Source organism: Rattus norvegicus, chromosome 7, assembly GCF_021556685.1.
Source record: "Rattus norvegicus strain SHRSP/BbbUtx chromosome 7, alternate assembly SHRSP_T2T, whole genome shotgun sequence".
In the NCBI taxonomy this organism is placed as follows: Eukaryota; Metazoa; Chordata; class Mammalia; order Rodentia; family Muridae; genus Rattus; species Rattus norvegicus.
Genome location: NC_141540.1, coordinates 120,418,524 through 120,438,359, shown reverse-complemented (window position 1 = coordinate 120,438,359; position 19,836 = coordinate 120,418,524). Strand labels below are relative to the sequence as shown.

Genomic DNA, 19,836 nt, shown 5'->3' with positions numbered 1-19,836 from the left:
TGACCATGAGCCTTTGTGCCCCTACTCTTATGTGCCAGTTCTCAAGTCTGATGCAGAGTTGAGGCTTGGCAGGTCTGCAGTACTCAGCCGCCATGCGTGCTAAGGGCCAGGGATGCCATGGTGGCCCAAGACCCCATGTGTCTAGCACATTGCTTCTTCCCAGCTGACAGCCCACAGGAGGTGGGTACCAGGCTCTGTCTTAGGGAGTCCAGGACTATTCTCTACTCTGCCGTGAGTTCTCAGGGCCCAGGGAGTTCTCCATTTGTGTTGGAAGAGAATCAAAGAGGTAAAATACTGCAGATTGCTGCCCAGCAGGACGGTCTGGAGTGAGTAAAGGAATGGGTCACTTGGTTCTCACGCTGGCTCTGTGCTAAGCACTGGCCTTGAGGGGTGAATGAGAGGAGCCCTGCCTGCCTTCAGCCCTCTCGTACTGCAGACTGCAGTGTTGGGGCGCATCTCTTTCCCAGCACCATGTCTGCTCTCACAGTTGGAGATGGGATCTCAGAGGTTTGGGTCTGCATTTCCCTGTTGGTTACGAGGTTGAACAGCTTGTCCGAGACCCAGTGGCCACTTTTGTCTTCTTTGGAGAAATAGCTATTTGAATCTATAAAGTGAAGTTCCCAGGGCCAGGAAACCAACCCCTCCATTCCTACCTCACTCTTTTTGAGAGAGGCTTGTGCTATGTACTCTAGGCCGACCTAAAATTGAAATCCTGCTGTCTCAGCATCCTCAATGTTGGGATTACAAACACAATGCCAGTCACACTTGACCTTAGTTTTCGATTTTTACCCCAGCATATAGGTTGACTTCTTATTTTGTTCTCATTTGATTTGTCGTTTTTTACTTTAATATAATTTGTTTAGTTATATTTACCGTGTGTGTGTGTGTGTGTGTTACACACACACACACACACACACACACACACACACACACACACACACACGTGCAATCTAAAAAGTCTATGTCAGGCCAGCTGGTTGTATTGTAACCTCCCTAATCAGTAGGACAAGCCCCAAGCCATGGCTAGTGCAGTGTCCCCTCACTGTCCTGCCCTGCCTCTCCTCAGGTGTGCTGAAATGATTATCAGCATGGACAGTAACCAGATCCACAGCAAGGATCCTCGCTATGGAGCCAGCCCGCTCCACTGGGCCAAGAACGCTGAGGTAGGCAGAGCCAGCAGCTGAGGGGCAGGACAGGCCCAGAGGAGACTCCTGGGGGGAAGATAGTGGCACCTGGGGACAAGTCTCACAAGGGTGTATGGACAGACAAGCCCAGGAAGAACTGAAGTCCTGCTGCTCAGTAGCTAGTGGCCTTGATTTCTTTACTTCTTCTGTGACTGGGGGTCCTGCTGCCTGGCTTCAGATGGTGGAGAATTGTGCCTCATAGGAAGAAGGTGACAATAGTGATATGGCCACTGGGCAATGCAGCCCCCAAAGAGCCTGGTGGCCACGTAGGCTGAGGTTTCTCCTGAAGCCCCTCAGTGGCTCTGTCCTCCTGAAAAGTGTGACACACTGGTCATACTTATATATGACAGACAAGAGGGTAAGACCTCTACCCCTGTGGGGCACCAGCTTGTTCAGATGTCTTCCTTCATTGAAACATCTGTGAGGTATGACAATGTGAGGGCTGGGATGCTGGGGCCGCAGTGACTGATCCAGGCTCAGACTGCAGGAGGATTGGTGGGGCTTTGGGCTCAGCACTGTCCTCCCCACTGTCTCAGTTCAGAGTGAGCCAGTATACCATGAAAGACCCGGAACACATCCCATGGATACATCAGGGAGTTGGTGCTTGTGGGACGGGGCCTGGAGAAGCCTTTGCAGCTCTAGGAAAGGGCCACGAGCTTCTAGATCAGTCTTCACCTAACTGTCACTCAGTTCCTGGGGAGCTGGTGTGTGTGGGTTAAGGTCTAGGGTCACTCCCAGAACTGGGGCTGCTTCTGGACTTCTCTTTGCTCCTACTGGAGGACTGCTCAGGGGGCTGCGGCCTGAGCACCCACCTGGTCTGTGTCCCCAGATGGCCCGAATGCTTCTGAAGAGGGGCTGTGACGTGGACAGCACAAGTGCCTCGGGGAACACAGCCCTGCACGTGGCGGTGACGCGCAACCGCTTTGACTGTGTCATGGTGCTGCTGACCTATGGGGCCAACGCAGGTGCCCGAGGAGAGCATGGGAACACACCACTGCATCTGGCCATGTCGGTGAGCCTGCAGCACATGGCCCCTGTGCTGGCTCCCCCAGCTCCCCAACTGCTCCATGGTGGGGGTGTGGGAGGAACAAGAGAGACAGAACTCAGCTCACGCTCACTCTCCTTTCCCCAACTGCTACATCATCAGCCCAAAGTGCATGGCACAGCCTCTTTGTTAGGAGACCACCAGCCCTTAACGCTTCTGTGGTGTGACGAGACAGCAGTCTGATCTTAGTTAGAGAAGAGAGCACAACGTGCTGTCCTCTTAGTCCCAGATGAGAGTACAGGAGGGACCCTGAGACAGAAGGAAGCGGTCAGCTACATTAAGGACCCGTGGAAGGACAGAGGGATGCTCTGGAGGTCTTGGGAGGCACCAGTCTTCAAGCACCATTCATTGGCAGTCAGGAGGCCCTGTGGCTAGCTGTGGGTGGGGTCTCAGGGAATTGCTTACTTTTCTCACTTTCCATTCCCAACAGAAAGATAACATGGAGATGGTCAAAGCCCTCATTGTATTTGGGGCAGAAGTAGACACCCCGAATGACTTTGGGGAGACTCCTGCATTCATAGCTTCCAAGATCAGCAAGCGTATGTACTCTGCAATCTGGTGCCAGAGTTTCAGGGAGGGCATTGAGACCAAGGAGGGCGTCCCAACTGTAGATGTCACACTGGCCCAGCTGCTCCAGCTGAGTGGCCAGGAGCTTCTGCAGCTTATGGGAGGGAATCTTCTTCCCCATGGACGGCTCGGCACAGTAGATGCAGGCCCATCGAGGGCTTGCTGGGCATGGTGCTCAGGGTGAGGGTGGGCTGGGTCAGGTCTGCAGCAGCAGAACAAGCATATGCCATTGCATGCGCCATGCATGCCACACGTGCCCATGCTTCATACCTGCTGGGGGCCTGCACAGAGTCGCATGCGCACTGCTGCCCCATCCACTGATTGCCTCTGGAGAGCTTGAAGGAGTGCGGGGTCAGTGTGGGTGTGGCCCTGATTGTTTGACCCCTTTTCCCAACAGAGAGCTTAGCCTCACCTCCACCTAAACAACCTAAATGGGCCCTTCTCTCTCCTCTCCTCTCCCCTCCTCTCCTCTCCTCTCTTCTCTCTCTTCCCTCCCCTCTTCTCTCTCTTCACCTCCCTTCTCCAGCTGTGCCCAGCCCTGGGTTCAGAACCAACCCTATAGAAAAGACATAAAGTCCAAGGATGCCAGCAAAGGTACTGCTGCTAGTCATGGCGTCCTTCCCTGTTCGCCTCTGTACAGTAGGGTTAGTGCCATTGGCTGGCTCATCCTCTGGGACTCCGAAAGAGACAGCTTTTTTTTTTTTTTTTTTTTTTTTTTTTTCTAAGAGTTATTTATGGGGTTGGGGATTTAGCTCAGTTGTAGAGTGCTTGCCTAGCAAGCGCAAGGCCCTGGGTTCGGTCCCCAGCTCCAAAAAAAAAAAAAAAAAGAGAAGAAGAAAAAGAAGAAGAAGAAGAAAAGTTATTTATGTTTATGAACACACTGTCACCATCTTCAGACACACCAGAAGAAGGAATCAGATCTCATTACAGATCCCATGTGGTTTCTGGGAATTGAACTCAGGACCTCTGGAAGAGCAGTCAGTGCTCTTAGCCACTGAGCCATCTCTCCAGCTCTGGCTTTTGTCATTTTTGAGAACTGCCAACCATGGAGTTAGGAGCTTTGAATCTCAGCTGGTGTAGAAGGAAAGACAGAACTGAGCCTGTGACTCTGGCCTCCTCCTGCTGTATCCCCCAGTCCTCAGCCCCTTCCCTGGTGCCAGGAGGCTGCTTTAATGTAGCTGACCTGTTAACACCCCAGTCAGTAGTCACTCACCCAGCCGGGTCACCATGTGCTAGATAGGGACCATGTGTGAGGAGAGCCTCACTTGATGTTGACAATATGTCTGCCCTGTGCCATCTCTCCTTCCCAAACCCTGACAAGTGATTACCAGGAAGGCGCTCTTGACTCTGCTGAAAACGGTGGGGGCCGACTACCACTTCCCATTCATACAAGGGGTCTCCACGGAGCAGAGCTCTGCAGCTGGACCTCACCCCTTCTTCTCCCTGGACAGAACTCAGCCTCCAACGATCAGCTTAAACAACCTAGGTAGGCTGCTGCTTGCCCTCCCTCCTCCCCAGCTGTGTCTGGGCTTTGACTCCCAGGAGCCCCCACTGAAAGGAACAGGGCTTCAGGCTGCAGTAGTTGAAGGGAGGAGAGCCAAGCGTTACTAGCCAGTGTAGGCAACCAAAAGACCCACGGCTCCTGATGCCCACTGGGTCACTGGGTGAGGTTCCATGGTCCATCATCCCTGAGCAAATGCTCTGGACATGCTCAGGGGGTCATTTCCCATGACACCTCTCAGGTGAGCGTTGTCACAGCCTCTGCTTCCCTGAGAGGAAGGGTGAGTAGTGAGGGAGCTGCCTGGCCACTGACTTTAACTCTCACACTGTTTGCATCTGTCTAACAAGAGCCTTGATACGCCCCCTGCTGGCTCCTTTAGTTTCCTACAGGCTTTTAAGGTGACCAAGCAGTCAACCTTAACCCCTGTGTGTCACTAAAGCCCTTAAAGACAGTTCCAGAGTAGATGGGGTCTGTTCAGGGTCTTTGGTGTCCCGGCCCACTCAGGGACCTACGATGCTTGGAAGTTAGAGTCCCTAAACAGATTGAGTCTTAACCAGCCAAACTTCACTAACTGTGGAGGTAGAGACCCCAAGCCAGGCCTCTCCTGCCAAGCCAACCTAGCCAGGCCTAGAACTCTGGAGGACCAAGAAGCTAAAATCCCCCAGCACACCATCTTTCTCTCTCCGTTTTACAGGCAGGCAGTCACTCAAACCAGGCTGGATGGTAGGCCTGGGGTGTGGCGGTGAATGGGTAATGCCTGTGCCTAAAGAAGCTGCTGAGCCTGCCTTGTCCCACTGTAGTTCTAGTCCCCCACCTCCACCCTTTCTCGAGCTGCACACCCAGGCCTAGGCACCTTCCCTATACCTGTCTGTCCCTGGCACCATCAGCTGCCTTGCTGGTCAGTTTCCTGCATGTGTACCTTGTCTGCTCTGTGGCATGTGCCTGCTGCGGGAGCCACTGCTGGTACCTTCCTGCCTCGCTGCCTCTAGTCTCTGCACAGTGGCTGTCAACCCAGCTATGCGGGGGCAAGGGTTGGGAGGAAGTACACAGAGGACCAGATGGGCAGATGGGTGGATATGAGCCCAGAGGCATGGAGGAAGTGTTTAGACCTGGGACAAAGAGAAGGGAGGTCCGAGGTATGGACAACTGGGATGCTTCCCCTCATCCATGGAGTTTGGCCCTGAGTAGTGTCCTCAATAATAAAGTCCTTTTGAGGTCTGTGGACTGTGGTCAAGGCATGTGTGGTGGCTGTCAGCAGCATGGCTTTGACAGACCACAAGACACACTTGGGAGGTCAAGCAGGGTCATAGGAGCAGATGTATGAGTATCTGAGAGCTAGCTAGGTAAGTAGGGAGGCCTTCCCAAAGCAGTGGTCTCCCTCATCCCAGCTCACCTTTGCCTAGCAGGCCTGTGACACCCTAGCTCAGCTTTATCCTGGGGCTGGAGGCAGATGGTGGGGACATAGATGGATAGGACCCACCATGGGGAGATGCACCCCACGGGGGGACACAGTTCTGTTTCTCTAGAGACCCACAGGGTCTTGGGAAGAGAGCTGCTGGCCTCAGGATAACCTGCCCTATTCCCACAGAGCTTCAGGACCTCATGCCCGTCTCCCGAGCCCGGAAGCCAGCGTTCATCCTGAGCTCCATGAGGGATGAGAAGCGAAGGTATGTGGGGTGAGGACCAGCCTGGTGTGTTAGACCCGAGGCCCTCAGCGGGCTTTCCCTCGTCCCCACCCTGTGCTGGGAGCTCCTCCTAGCCATCATGGTGGAGGCCCAAGCCTTTGGAGCCTGTGACAACTCCTTAGGGGCAGATGATGTCCCCTCTGTCCCAGCACAGGGCCGTGCAGCTGGATGAGCTTGGGCTTATAGCAGTGTGGTTTCATTGTCTTTCCTTAACTGCTATTTGTGGGGAGAAGGTAGCCTGAATCCCTTCTGGAGAGAGGTATCTGCATCTGTTTCTCGCTGCTGCTGGTTTCCTTACCCACCTTCCTCCCTCCATGGTCACTTCTTCCCAGGTGGTATTTCCTGGGTAAGACGTGGGATTGGGAGGCGGACAGAGTGATGGAGACTGGGTCCTCTCATGGTCACCAGGTCCTACCAGGGGAAACACCCAGCCATAGGTCTTGTACCCTGGGTCCAACCCTTGCCTGCATTAAGAGAAAATGCTGGGATAGCGTGTGTGCGCGCGCACACACACACACACACACACACACACACACACACACACACACGATACACGATATCTATATCTGTATTCTGGTTTCCACAAATCTCTTGCTCTGTCACTACTTTGGACAGTGTTACAACTTACAGGAAAAAATGAACAGAAGTCAGGAGATATGCAGGTGTGGGCTTGGCTATGAACCTGAGTTACTAGACTGGTAGAGAATTCCTTTCTGGTGCTAGGGGCCAGAACCCACTCCTAGCATAGCATTAATATCCCTGTCAGGATCCTAATTCCTAGGCCCCACCACCATTGAGTACTTCCAAGTCTTGCTCTTGAGGCACAGGCCTTGGCAAGCGCTGCCCAGTGCTCCTGGTGGCCATGACAAGGACTTGCCATCTCCACAGCCTCCCTTTGTTATCACAGACTGTTATCCACTCTTGGTTCCCTCTTGCTGGAGGCCTTCCTGGGAGGAACAACAGATTTCCAGTCTGAGAGGTGAGGTGACACAGGGTGAGTTAGAGTGAAGGCTCTGCCAGGCCTTCCAAGGTTCACTGCAGGCCCTCAGAGAAATCACGACCATCATCAGCCACAGCTGCTGCTCCTGTGGCCCACAAGCCCCCTTCTTTCCATGGTCACTGCTTACACATGACCCGGAAACACACCTACTCCTTTAACATCCTGGCTCTTGCTTCCACAGTGCCTCCTGCAACCATACATCATTCCGTATGTCTGTACATATGCATGAACGTCCACAGAGGCCCAGGCAGAGCAGCTGTACCCCAGGGGAGAGGACTAGCCCTGACCAGAAGAAGAGGAAAAGGTGGATTCTCTAGTAGGCAGGGTGTGCCTGCTGGGCTGGCATGTGAGGAGTTAGGAGATCCTGAGGACCCACAGGGGAATGAGAGCTTCAGTCACAGGCTAACCTTGCTCTGGCCAAGCCTATAGCTGAGTCTTGCCTGTTTCCTCAAGCCCTTCTGACCAGGGTTGTCCAGACTTCCCTCATCTGTGCTGCTGCCCCTGCTGCTCTCCGAGTTCACTGAGTGACCACATGTCTAGTTTAGAGACTCCTAAAGGAGCGTCACATGGGCCTGCTTCACTGGCTCCCCCTCATGCCTGTTGACATGCAGTGCCATGCAGAGCCCAGCCGCCCTGTCCTGGGGCTTTGTGTCCAGAGGTGGAGCACAAGCAAAGGACAGTGCCTTGGAGGGCAGCAGGCCAGGGAATTTGGGGCTGGGACAGCTGCTCCAGCCAGTCCTGCTGGCACTGGGTGGGTACCTAGTTTTTTTGGGGGGGGGTTGTTTTTTTGTTTTTTTGTTTTTTGTTTTTTGTTTGTTTGTTTTGTTTTTGTTTTTGTTTTGTTTTGTTTTTTTGATGCTGCTGAAGTAAAACAGACAAGTCATCTTAGGGGAGAAAGGAGTTTTGTTTCATGGTCTAATTCTAGATTACAGTCCACCACTGCGAGGAGTCAAGGCAGGAATTTCAAACAAACTAGTCACATTGCATCCTCATTCAAGAGCCCAGAGAAATTAGAGTGTGCATGCTCAACTTGCTTGTGCTTAGCTTGATTTTGCCACTTGTATAGAGTTCAAGACTCACTCCCTAAGGGATGGTGCTGCCCACAGAGGGCTGGGCTCCTCCTCCCCTACAGATCTGAGCAGCTAACCCAGTGGAGACTCTTCTCAGGTGATTCTCAGTTGTGTCAAGCTGACAGTTAAAGCCAATGGTCACATTTGGCAGTGGTTTGTAAACCTCAGCACTCTAGTGACTGGGGAAGGAGGATCGTCTCATAAAACCAAAAACATAACAAAATCATAAAACTGAGGTGAGAAATGAGCTTAAAAGGAAGGGTTGAGCGTACGAGTATCCCCAGGACACATCCATAAAGGCCTGGCACCATTGCATTTTCTGCCATCTTTGGAACTAGGGTGGACCGGGCAGGTTCTAACAGGAATGTACAACCTTTTCACATTGGGTCATGACATTGTCATCTACAGGGGTCATGCACAAGAACCATGTGATTGTGTAACAACAAAATCACACACTTATGCTTCAACTCAGTTTATGACTGCATTCGTAGAGGTTGGATAAGCCCCCTAGTGTGTGACTCAGAAACTAAGCATATGCGACTTTATACCATGCCCCTGACTTCTGACCCTCTTACCAAGATAATAAGGACAGTAGAGTGTAGCCTCCTCTGAGGGGCTCTGGTGTGAAGTGAGCTAATGCTAGCTGCCCTTCCCCTGGTCTCATCACAGACTTCCCTGCCTCCCTGCCACTTCCTTCCCTGATCTCTCTTGAGGAGTGATCCCTGACCCTGCTGGAGGGAACCAGCCCTTCTTTCTCTTTCCTATTTACTTCCTACAGGCCTTGGGTCAGGCCTGCAGCTGACTCACTGCCCCTGACCCTGCTCCTCACTTGACTTCTGGCTTTGCCTCCTACCCTCTCCTCATCCCAGTCCTTACCCCCCCCCCCACCCCAGTCCCTACCCTGATCTCTATCTGGCCCCAGCCATCTTGTCTCTGCACACTTGAAGCTTTCTTCTCCCCTGCCTTGGCCTGCTAGTAGGCTCCTCACAGGCTCTGTTGCTTTGTTCATGTATACCTGCTGTATACAAGCTCAGGGCACTCAGGCCAGGCTAAGAGAGCCATCATGACACCCTCTTGGCCCACTGCTGTCCTCACTGCAGCCATGACCACCTGCTCTGCTTGGACGGAGGGGGCGTGAAGGGCCTGGTCATCATCCAGCTTCTCATTGCCATTGAGAAGGCCTCAGGTGTGGCTACCAAGGACCTCTTCGACTGGGTGGCAGGAACCAGCACAGGCGGCATCCTGGCCCTGGCCATTCTACACAGTGAGCATAGCCCTGGGGCATTGTGGGATGGGTAGGGCTGGCCAGCTGCCCATACATGGCGGAGTAAGTTAGGAGGCTGTTATGTATCCATGGTCTTCATCCACCTCCAAGCACGCGCTCCTGAAAGGCAGTGCCACAGACCCTGCTGGCTGCTGCTCCGGTGGATGGAACAGACATTTCTGGAGACAATCAGAGGATGCCAGAGCCACAGACACATCTGTGGGAGTCTCAGGCCGTCACCTCACAGCCACCAACCTGCCTCCTTTCATGTAGCTTTGCAGATTTGCAGCACTTGGTTAACTGAGGTTGCCATGGAGGGCCAGTGCTGCCATCCAGGTGGCCTGACAGCTCCTCCGGGGAGGGATTGAGCTGTGTATTGCTGGCTGGTTGGACATTCCTAGAGTTGGGCTCAGTTGCATCCCAGTAGGCCTTGTCCCTGGTCTCCACCTCCCCAAATGGCATCCCTTGCCTGGCGGATGACCAGGTTCCGTGTTTTCTAAAGTATCTGCTGAAATGGGGATCCTGGTGATTCAAAGCCTTGGAGACCCCTTCCTCCACCCTCAGGGTAGCATGAGAGCTTGTGGGCTCTGGGTCTGAGGTCAGAGCTGAGGCATGGCTTCAGAAAGCTCCTGGTAAGATAGTGACATCTGGGCATCTGCTGGGCCCTAGGATGAGGCTGTGAGGTCAGCCTACAGGCTTCCCCAGAAGCTGTCAGGAACCATTTCCTGTGGGGCTCTGGACATCTACCCCATTGAAAGTTGCAGGCGAGATTGTCATCAGTGGCAGTCGACTGTCAAATGGTTCTTTTGTGTGGCATTGTCATCCTAGTCGTGTGGGGTGAGCACATGGGAGTCTGAGGGCCAGAGAAGATCACACTGAACATCAGACCAGAGCTAGTGCTGGCCTCGGGGAGTCAGCCCTGCTCTCCCCTGATATCAGAGGCCCGGAGTCCCTTCCAGCCTCCTGTGAGAGAACTACCTCAGGACCTACTCTGCCCACAGGGTATGGGGTCTGCTTCCTGCAGAGTGGGCAGAGGTCCCAGCCTATCTTCAGATTGGCAGAGCTGTGGCAGGAGAGGAAAAAGCTGCTTAGTTCAGCCTCAGACAGGCACAAGTCCTGCTTCATCAGGTCCCTCTGTTTGCACACCCCAGACCCTAGGGAACTTATAATATGACTGGATATCTCCTTCCCCATAACCTGTCTGGCCTACAGGCTCAGAGGACAGTGCTGTTCTTTTATGATGACAGGGAGCTGGGACCAGCCTTTGTACAATTTTCTATCTTCAAGGCCCTTTTTAGTAATACCAAATTAGATAGAGAATCCTGAGATGGGGCTTTCTGCCTGTGTGGGTCGGCTTCATAGAAGGGCCTGGAAGCCCCTCCGTTAGCCCTTTGGCAGATTACCCTTCCTCCACTACCTCCTGTGAGTGCTGCCATGGAAGCTTGTGGGTGCTTAGCATGCTGTCTTCCCTGGGGACCTGTACATCATCCTGGGGTCTCCCCAGCTCCTCATCTCTTCCCCTAGGTAAATCCATGGCCTATATGCGTGGCGTGTACTTCCGTATGAAGGATGAGGTGTTTCGGGGCTCACGGCCCTATGAGTCTGGGCCCCTGGAGGAGTTCCTGAAGCGTGAGTTTGGGGAGCACACCAAGATGACAGATGTCAAGAAACCCAAGTAAGCCATATTCCCTCTTCCTGCTCTGCCCATCTCTGAGGAGCAGGACAGCACCTCATCCCATCTAGATGAGGGGCTCCTCCTGAGAACATGGGGAGACTGTCACATGCATGGGGAGGAGGGCACTGGGAGGGGCCCGAACCTGGAGCTTCCTGGAGAGAGTGGGGCCTCCTTTCTCCAAGCCAGCTGGGTGACTTTGGCAGGTCTCATGACCTCTCACCCTTCATGGGATATTGTCAGGGTACTTTACAGACTTGTTCTCACGGACACCATGGGGCTAAAAGAAAGTCACGTGAGCAAGAAGACTGAGAGGCCAGTACCCAAGAGAGCTGTCCAGGACGAAGCAGAGTGCTCCAGCCTCCAGATAAAGCTGGAAAAGGGGGAAGGGGTGTGACTCAGAGGAGTTGGTCCTTGGTCCTCATGCACTGGGCTGGAGGATAGAGCAAGACAGTCCACCACCAAACTTACAGGAAACAGAAAAATCCCCTTCTATAGTAACATAACGATGGACTGGATCAAGAAACAAGAACTAGCCAGGTAGAGAACTGAGGTCCAAATTTCTACCATGTGCTGATTCTTAGCCCTTGGCACTTACAAGTCTTGGCTCGTTCAGTTAATCAAGCCTTGAACACATAGCCCTCCTGTGTGCCAGGTAAGAGGGGTGCATATGCTTGGCCTAGCTGACACCTACCCCATGGCCAGGATCAGGCATCTCTGCTGGGCCAGGTCTGCAGTGCCCCAGAGACACAGTATATTTTTATCTGTTTTAAGCTTAGGAGACCTAGCTTGAATATGAGAGCGGAACATTGAAGTCTCCACTGTTATCTCAGGACCCGTGTGGTCTTTTATTTGTTTATGCAATTGGGGGCTCTAATGTTTGACCCATAAGTACTAACAATCGTACCCTCGTGATGAACTGTTCCTCTCATTAATATATAGTGTCTCTTCTTATCACGTCTAGTTAGTTCTGGTTTGGTTTTCTTTGTTGGCAGCAGGATAACCACCCCTGCTGGTTTACACACCGTGTTCTTGGTGGTTTGTTTCCCACCCTTTGGTATTAGGCCTTGGACTTACTGGCTAAGTGGGTTTCTTGGTGATAGCATATAGTTGGTTCTTGTTTTGGTTTTGTTTGTTTTTTTGTTTGTTTGTTTGTTTCTTGAGACAGAGCTGTCCTAAATTCACTCTGTAGACCAGGCTGGCCTCAAACAGAGATCTGACTGCCCCAGCCTCCCAAGTGCTGGGATTAAAGGTGTGCAGCACCATACCTGGCTGGTTCTTGTTTTTTGATCCAGTCCATCGGTATGTATGATTTCAGGGATGTTTTGGGGCTGTTTCCAGTTAAGGTTACTATAGAAGTGGGTTTTTCTGTTTCCTGTAAGTTTGTTTGGTGGTGTTCTGTCTTGCTGGATCATTGATATTTCTTTTCCTTCCCTTTGTCACTTCTGAGGGTCTGCTGAGTTGCTCTGTTGGACACGGCTGTTTCTTTCCTAAGTCTAGTGTGTTTATCTGTAATGAGGCCACCGTTCGTCTTCCTCTAAACTCAAGAGCGAGATGAGGATGTCCCCTCTCCTGCCCCCTCTCCCACAGCAACTAGACAGGAGAAAGACATAAGAGAGAAAACAACAGCAAGGGAAGAAGTCAAACTATCCCTACTTACAGACAACACAGTTGTTCACTTAAAAGACCCCACTGAGTTGACTGGAACTCTTAGACCTAATAAACACAGTAAAATTGCAGATACAAAATCAATTAAAAAATAGTAGCCTTTATTTATGTGAACAGTGCACCCTCAGAGAAATAAATTAGGAGAAATATTCCATTCAGAATAACTGTAAAAAGAAAGTATTTAGGAATATATCTAATCAAAGAAGAGAAAGATGCTTACAATGAAAATTTTGAGATATTGAAAAGGAAAGCAGTGAAGATACAAGGTGGGAGAAAGACAGTCCATAGTCTTAGATTGGGAGAACTAATTTGTGAAAATGTCCAAACCGCCAAACTTGACTTAATAAACTTAGTGCAGGACCTCTCAAAATTCCAATGTCATGTTCAGCAGTTTTAGAAGAGACAAATGGAGAATTTATAGACTCACAGAAGACCATGAATAGCCACAGCGGTTGTAGGGAGTGAGGGCACTGCTGGAGGTTGGACAGTGCCTCAAATTGTGCTAGAGCCACAGTGATAAAGGCAGCCTGGTGTGCTGTAAAAGTGAGCAGTAGAGCAGAACAGAGGACTCAGAAACCAAACAGCAAGCTATTTTATTTTTGACAAAGGTGGCAAAAACATGCTTCAGAAGAAAAGACAGCCTGTTAATGAGTGGTACTGGGAAAACTAGATATCCACCTGCAAGATGAAATTAGATTCTTATCTTTTATCTTATACAAAAATCCATTCAAGGTGAACCAAATACTGTAACTTAAAACTTGGAATACTGAATCTTCTGGCAGAAAACACAGGGGATACCCCTCAAGATACTGGAATGGGTAAGAACTTTTACCAACAGCACAGGAACTAGCCCCAAGTATCAACAGATGGGACTGCATGAAAATAGAGAGTTTCTGTACAGCAGAGAAGTCAGTGGGGAGAGCAGTTGGTCTACAGGATGGGAGAGAACCTTTATCTGCTGTCTAACTTTCTCATCTGTTGTGAGAGACACAATGACCAGAGCAACTTATAAAAGGAAGCATTTAATTAGGGCTGGCATCATTTAAGAGGGTGTAGCCCATGACCATCATGTCAGGAAGCACATGGTCCACAAGGTGGCAGGCCTGGTGCTAGAGCAGTAGCTGAGAGCTTACATCCTGTTCTACAGGCAAAAAGAGTGAGGGATGAGACTCAGCACGGCCTTTTGGAACCTCAGAGTCCACCCCCAGTGACACCTCCTCCAACAAGACCACACCCCCTAATCTTTGAAAACAGTCTTCCAACTGGGGACCAAGGATTTAAATACCTGAGCTATGGAGGCCATACTCATTCAGGTCACACAGCTCCTAGACAGGCAGTTCTTTTGCTGTCTTTTGGTTTCATATTCCCCTCTTCCTCCACAGTTTAAAAATTTGAGTTTAGAGTTTGAGTCTCCTCCAATTCTTCAAAACTCACGTACTCCTTTTCCATGTGTGTTTAGTGCGTGCTTAACTTAAGAGGCCCAGCTTGACTAGGAGTATTACACTGTGGAGAACAAGAGACATTCAACAGCTCAGGTCCCCATTTATCATTAGTTTTCTGGGTTCGTTGGTTGGTTTTATCTTGAGGCATCATTTCATATAGCCCAGACTGGCCCTAGCCTTGGTAGACAGTTAAGGATGACTTTGGCCCTGGACCTTCCTGTCCCTACTGCTGAGATTTTGGGCCTGTGAGATTTCAAAGCTTTAAGGTGGTGCTGGAAGTTGAACTAGATCTTCGTTCAACTAGGCAAGCACTCTACCACTGAACTACACACCCAGACATTTTCCTGTATTTTAAAGCCATCTTTAGAAAGACACACAAAAAAAAAAAAAACCCACAGGACTAATATTTCTAAAAACTGGGGGTTGGGGATTTAGCTCAGTGGTAGAGCACTTGCCTAGCAAGCGCAAGGCCCTGGGTTCGGTCCCCAGCTCCGAAAAAAGAAAAGAAAAAAATATTTCTGAAAATGTGAAATTATCTAGTGTGACAAAGCATGCTTGAAAACCCTGACTTTAGAAGCCTGAGTTTAGTGTTTGCTGATTCTCTTGAAGACTCCCACAGTGGCCTGTTTGAGGCTACCAACAGTTTAACCTGCTTGCAAGGTCTGACAGTTTGGGTTTTGTAAAGCAGATTCATTTTTGATATTTGAGTATGTGTGTTGCTGCACCGCTGAGGGGGCATGTGCACCAGAGTCCCAGGGTGCACTGAAACTAGAGCACTTGTATCTCCTGGAGGCAGAGGCAGGGGGAATCTCTGAGTTCCAGGCCAGCCTGGTCTACAGAGTGAGTTCCAGGACAGCCTGGGCTCCACAGAGAAACCCTGTCTCAAAAACAAAACAAAACAACAACAAAAGATTAAAACCAGGATCTGGGGGATGACCCAGTGGTTAGAGCACTATCCAGTCTTCCAGAGGACCCAGGTTCGATTCTCATCATTCACCGACACGTGTGTTGGGCTGCTGATCCAGTTAGAACTAGTTACACAGGGTGGCTAGCTGCTGCTCACAGTAACCTGGACTGTGCAAGGATCTGAACACACGCTAATTCTCAAGGGTCTGTGCCCAGGCTCTTGGTGTCACGGGGTTAGGAGGAACCTTCTTCACACAGTTATTTTGTTTATGAGTGCTCTTTCTGCATGCGCGTCTGTGCATGTAGACACGCCTGGTGCCTGCAGAGGCCAAAAGAGGGCGTCAGATTCTCTGGGTCTAGAGTTACTGATGGTTGTAAGCCATCATGTGGGTTCTGAAAATTGAACTCAGGTCCTCTGAAAGAACAGGAAGTGTCTTGACTGCTGAGCTTTCTCTGGGGGTTGGAGGGGTATGACTTTTTAATGGGCTCTTGAAAGGATAGTAGAAAGAAGACATAAAGGAAGGTGTCAAAGGTCACAGTGGGAAGCACACCCCACCCCACCCCCACCCCCACCCCAGTATCATGGAGCTGCAATCTGCCCACTCCTCCCAGGGAACTTCCAGGGTTGGTCTCTACTCAGGTGAGTAGTTACATCTCTCCGTTTGTTTTTAAATAACGCAGCAGGCTGAAGGCACTGTCCCCCAAGTAAGTGCCACCTTAGCTTTTCTTCAGTCACACAGCACCCTCAGAGTAAGGTGCCACAGCTCTATAGCAACTGCCAAGCTGATGGACATTGGTGTTGCTGGTCATCTATTTTAACAACAGATGCTGCCCCCAGTGGCTCTGTGCAGCCTGCTCTTGCCCTGGTAACCTCCTGGGGTGAATTTCCTGAATGGGGTTATAGGATAGAAGGAAATTCTGTCAGTAGATAGGGCAGGGTTGGCCCAGTTCCCTTCAAGAGGCTGCCCAGTCTACAGAGATGCCTGTGACGGGCCAGCCAGGGAAGAGTCCGTTTAGAACAGGGCTAGGGCATGAGCCTGCTGAAGAGATGATGGGTGGCTGGACCAGCTCTCCTCCTTTGCTCTCTACAGGGTGATGCTGACAGGGACACTGTCAGACCGGCAGCCAGCAGAGCTCCACCTCTTCCGGAATTACGACGCCCCAGAGGCCGTTCGGGAACCTCGCTGTACCCCAAACATTAACCTGAAGCCGCCCACCCAGCCTGCAGGTCAGCACTGTGCGAGTTGGTGGAAGGACTGGAGCCCTGGGGCTGGAGAGTACAGACAAAGCACTAGACGCCCTCCCCACCCACATCACTTCCCTGGTCTTAGTTGGCTAAGGGCGGGTGCCATTGGAGCCTGTCAGGCCTCAGAGAGCTCAAGGGGCCCCTGGACATCCACAGTGACACACAGCCTTTCATCGGGATAGCAACCCAGCAGCAAGGCCTTGTGGGTCCTGGTTCCAGGGACTTCCTAGTTCCCCTTCTTCCTGAACTTCCCTACCCACCCTGAGATCTGAAGGGACAGGCCTTATGTCATTGAGCTACTCCCCTTCTCCACCCCTAGACCAGTTAGTATGGCGGGCAGCCCGGAGCAGTGGGGCAGCCCCAACCTATTTCCGGCCCAATGGACGCTTCTTGGATGGTGGGCTGCTGGCCAACAACCCCACACTGGATGCCATGACTGAAATCCATGAGTACAATCAGGATATGATCCGCAAGGTGAGAGTCTTCTCAAGTCACGGTTTGGACATGACCACACACCGTGGATGAGAACAGCTTTGATATTCTTGCCTGTTCAACACTCAGCAGCAATCATATCTCCTGAGGGGTCCATCTGATGGGCCGTGTCCCTGCTAGAAGAATTTTGAGGTCCCATGCATGCTGAGTATACAGAAGTCTGAGATCAATGGCCGGCACCTGCTACTAGTCCAGGAGCCACTGCATAGGCTATGCTACCCAGCTGGGACACACCCTTGCCCTGCAGAACTTACATCCTACTTGAAGACTCCACACGTAGAACTCTCCTGGGCGTGTCAGTTCCGGGAGAGCACCCTGCAGAGGCAGGAGGAGGAGGGCCTGTGTGAGACGGTTGGGAACTGGGGAAGGGCTCCTGAGCTTGGAACTATCCTGAGGCCCCTGGGTTCAAGGCAGTGCAGCCGCAGTGAACCCAGGACAGGCAGTGGCCCTCACCCAAGTTGTTAGAGCAGGGTGACAAGGCCCATGTGTCAGGGGAGGTGGGCAATCTGATCCTGCCTCAGCTTTCTAATCTTCAGCTAGTGACAGTGTCCATGTTGGTGCCCTGGGGACTCAGGGTCCTATGCCTGTGCCATACTTGAAAGGCATATGACCAGTGTGCACTGCTGGCTTCCACAGTCATGAAAGTCCCAGTGGGCATTCTGAGGAGTCCAAGCAGCCTGAGACATGTGCAGTCTAGGTTGAAGCTATTAGGATGAGGAGCTGGGGTCCCAAGTGGGAGGGGATTCCATCAAGGTCACCCAGCAAATTGGCAGCAGGGCTGGTTGAGCAAGTGTAAGGCCACCCCTAGTCGGCTCAGCCTCAGTGTCTAGTCCCTGCCATGTGGCCCAGCAGGCCCTCTCCTGTCCCAGGAAGTGGTTGTGATGCCCACCCCAGTTCTCCCAGGGAGCAGCTGCAGGGCCTGGCCAGGATTGGAATCTGCCTGTACTCCCGCTCCAAGGCCTTGTTTCTGCCCCTCAGCCCTGCACCCAGCCAAGCCTCTCTCTGACTCCTATCCCTACCTGCGCGAAGTCTTCTCTGACTATCCTTTCCTGCTCATCCCAGGGCCAGGGCAACAAGGTGAAGAAACTCTCCATAGTCGTGTCTCTGGGGACAGGAAAGTCCCCTCAAGTGCCTGTAACCTGTGTAGATGTCTTTCGTCCCAGCAACCCTTGGGAACTGGCCAAGACTGTTTTTGGAGCCAAGGAACTGGGCAAGATGGTGGTGGACTGTGTGAGTTGGTGTCCTTCCCTGGGGCTTCCTCTCTTGGGGTCTCCACTTCTGACCAAGGCCTCCACACACTGCTGTGTCCACCCATCAGCCAGCACTAGGTGACAGTCTAGCCTCAGGCTCCAGGCTGACCAGGTTCCACAGTGGAACCTCCTTTGACCGCAGATTCCTTACTGCATGCAGCTATATGGAAGGCCAGAATGCAAATGGACAAAATCTGTAAGGGGGAGAGGGGCCCTGTCATAGCCCTTACTCAGTGATCCTGGATGGACTCTGAACAGCTAGGCCAGTCACTGGGGCCCAGAGAGGTGGACTTAGGCAAAGTCACTTTGCTAATAAATGCCTAGGGCCCAGAGCCCAGAGGGTAGGTACCAGGGCACCGTGACCTGGCCTTACTGAGACGGCTTCCCTCCAGTGCACAGATCCAGATGGGCGGGCTGTGGATCGTGCCCGGGCCTGGTGTGAGATGGTCGGTATCCAGTACTTCAGGTAAGGTTCAGGCATAGCCTGACTCCACCCAGGCGAGACCCACCAACCCACATGTCACCGACAGAGGCCTGTGCCCACCATGATCTGATGAGACTCATGGGTACACACCTGCCAGCCACCGATGGTCTTCCGTTCCCTAGCCCAAACTCCTGTCCACATCCAGGCTGGCGTGACTCATTCCAGGTGACTGTCTCCTCCTTTCCCCACACAGGCTGAACCCCCAGCTAGGCTCAGACATCATGCTGGACGAGGTCAGTGATGCAGTGCTGGTCAACGCCCTCTGGGAGACCGAGGTCTACATCTATGAGCACCGGGAGGAGTTCCAGAAGCTTGTCCAGCTGCTGCTATCTCCCTGAGCCCGGCCCTGCTGGCAGGAGTGCGCCGGGCCGCCTGGCACACTGCGGGCCAGGCTGGCCTGCCGCTCCATGTCCATCTGAGACTAGGGCTCGGAGCAAACAGGTTCCCCATGAGGCACCTCTCCTGATCCATCCGCACTTTACTACTCCAGGCTGAAAGCCCAGAGTTCCCTCGGCCCCTTCCCCTGACTATGAAGGACAACTGATTCCATCTACTACCCCATATATCAGAGATCAACACTAAGGGGCCAGTGTGCCCAGAGGGCCCTCCCAGGCTCCCTGGCCACTGCTGCCCACCCCCTCTCCCACTTCCTGATGTCAGGGATTAGAGAAATGGGGTTCCACCCCGTCATCAGGTGAAATCCAGGCTAATGAAACCCAGCGCCATTCCGCCATTCGACTTTGCCCCTCGCACCTGCAGCCTCTCCACCCTGCAGCCGCCCCACAAGGAGCGCTCCTAGCTCCCAAAGGTCAATCCTGTGCACATGCTCTTCTCTGGAAGGAGAGTGGGGAGGGGCTCAAGGCCACCTCAACTGTGAAATAAACGGTTTTACACTCAAGTTCACCTGTGCAATGTGTGCCACGTACGGATGTGCTGTTCCCAGCCCCGCTCCCGCAGACATGACCAGGGCAACCTCTCTCTGACCCTGATGTAACAGGACAATAGAGAAGCAGAGATAGTGCCTGGCTCATCTGCCCAGGGAGACCTATGGGGCCCCTAGAGCTGGGCAGTGATGCCCAAGTCTGTGGGACTTGTGTTCACGTCATCCTTGCTGCCATTTGGAGCAACAACTCAGTGGTCAAGTACTTGCCCGGAGAGTATGAGGTCCTGGGTTCCATCCCCAGGACAGGGGAGGCAGGGGCTAGGTGGCAGGGACCCCCTCGAGGCGTTGGGTCCCAAGCAGAGATGAGGCCTGTCAGAGCAGAGGTGTCTTCCATATGGTTTCCCTCCAGGGTGTGTCGGCTTGCTCTGGCAAGAGGGTGTGTGTTCCAGACCTGTAGGGTGGACAGGACCCATATAG

General features: G+C 52.3%; 1 protein-coding gene across 34 annotated transcripts in view; it reads left to right on the top strand.

Annotated features, from left to right (window-relative positions):
• The window catches only part of Pla2g6 (phospholipase A2 group VI), a 39,940-nt gene extending 20,566 nt beyond the window's left edge, over positions 1-19,374 (top strand). For 7 of the 34 annotated variants that reach the window (XM_087557654.1, XM_087557655.1, NM_001270796.1 and 4 more), the window contains 11 exon segments: positions 1,067-1,163; positions 2,014-2,196; positions 2,660-2,768; positions 5,886-5,964; positions 9,153-9,316; positions 10,841-10,991; positions 16,096-16,232; positions 16,570-16,724; positions 17,805-17,972; positions 18,385-18,458; positions 18,670-19,374. In XM_087557654.1, coding sequence (XP_087413780.1) covers positions 1,067-1,163; positions 2,014-2,196; positions 2,660-2,768; positions 5,886-5,964; positions 9,153-9,316; positions 10,841-10,991; positions 16,096-16,232; positions 16,570-16,724; positions 17,805-17,972; positions 18,385-18,458; positions 18,670-18,814 — 1,462 coding nt within the window. In that variant the 3' untranslated portion in view covers positions 18,815-19,374. 34 annotated transcript variants of the gene reach the window in all.
• Positions 19,375-19,836: the final 462 nt, after the last annotated feature.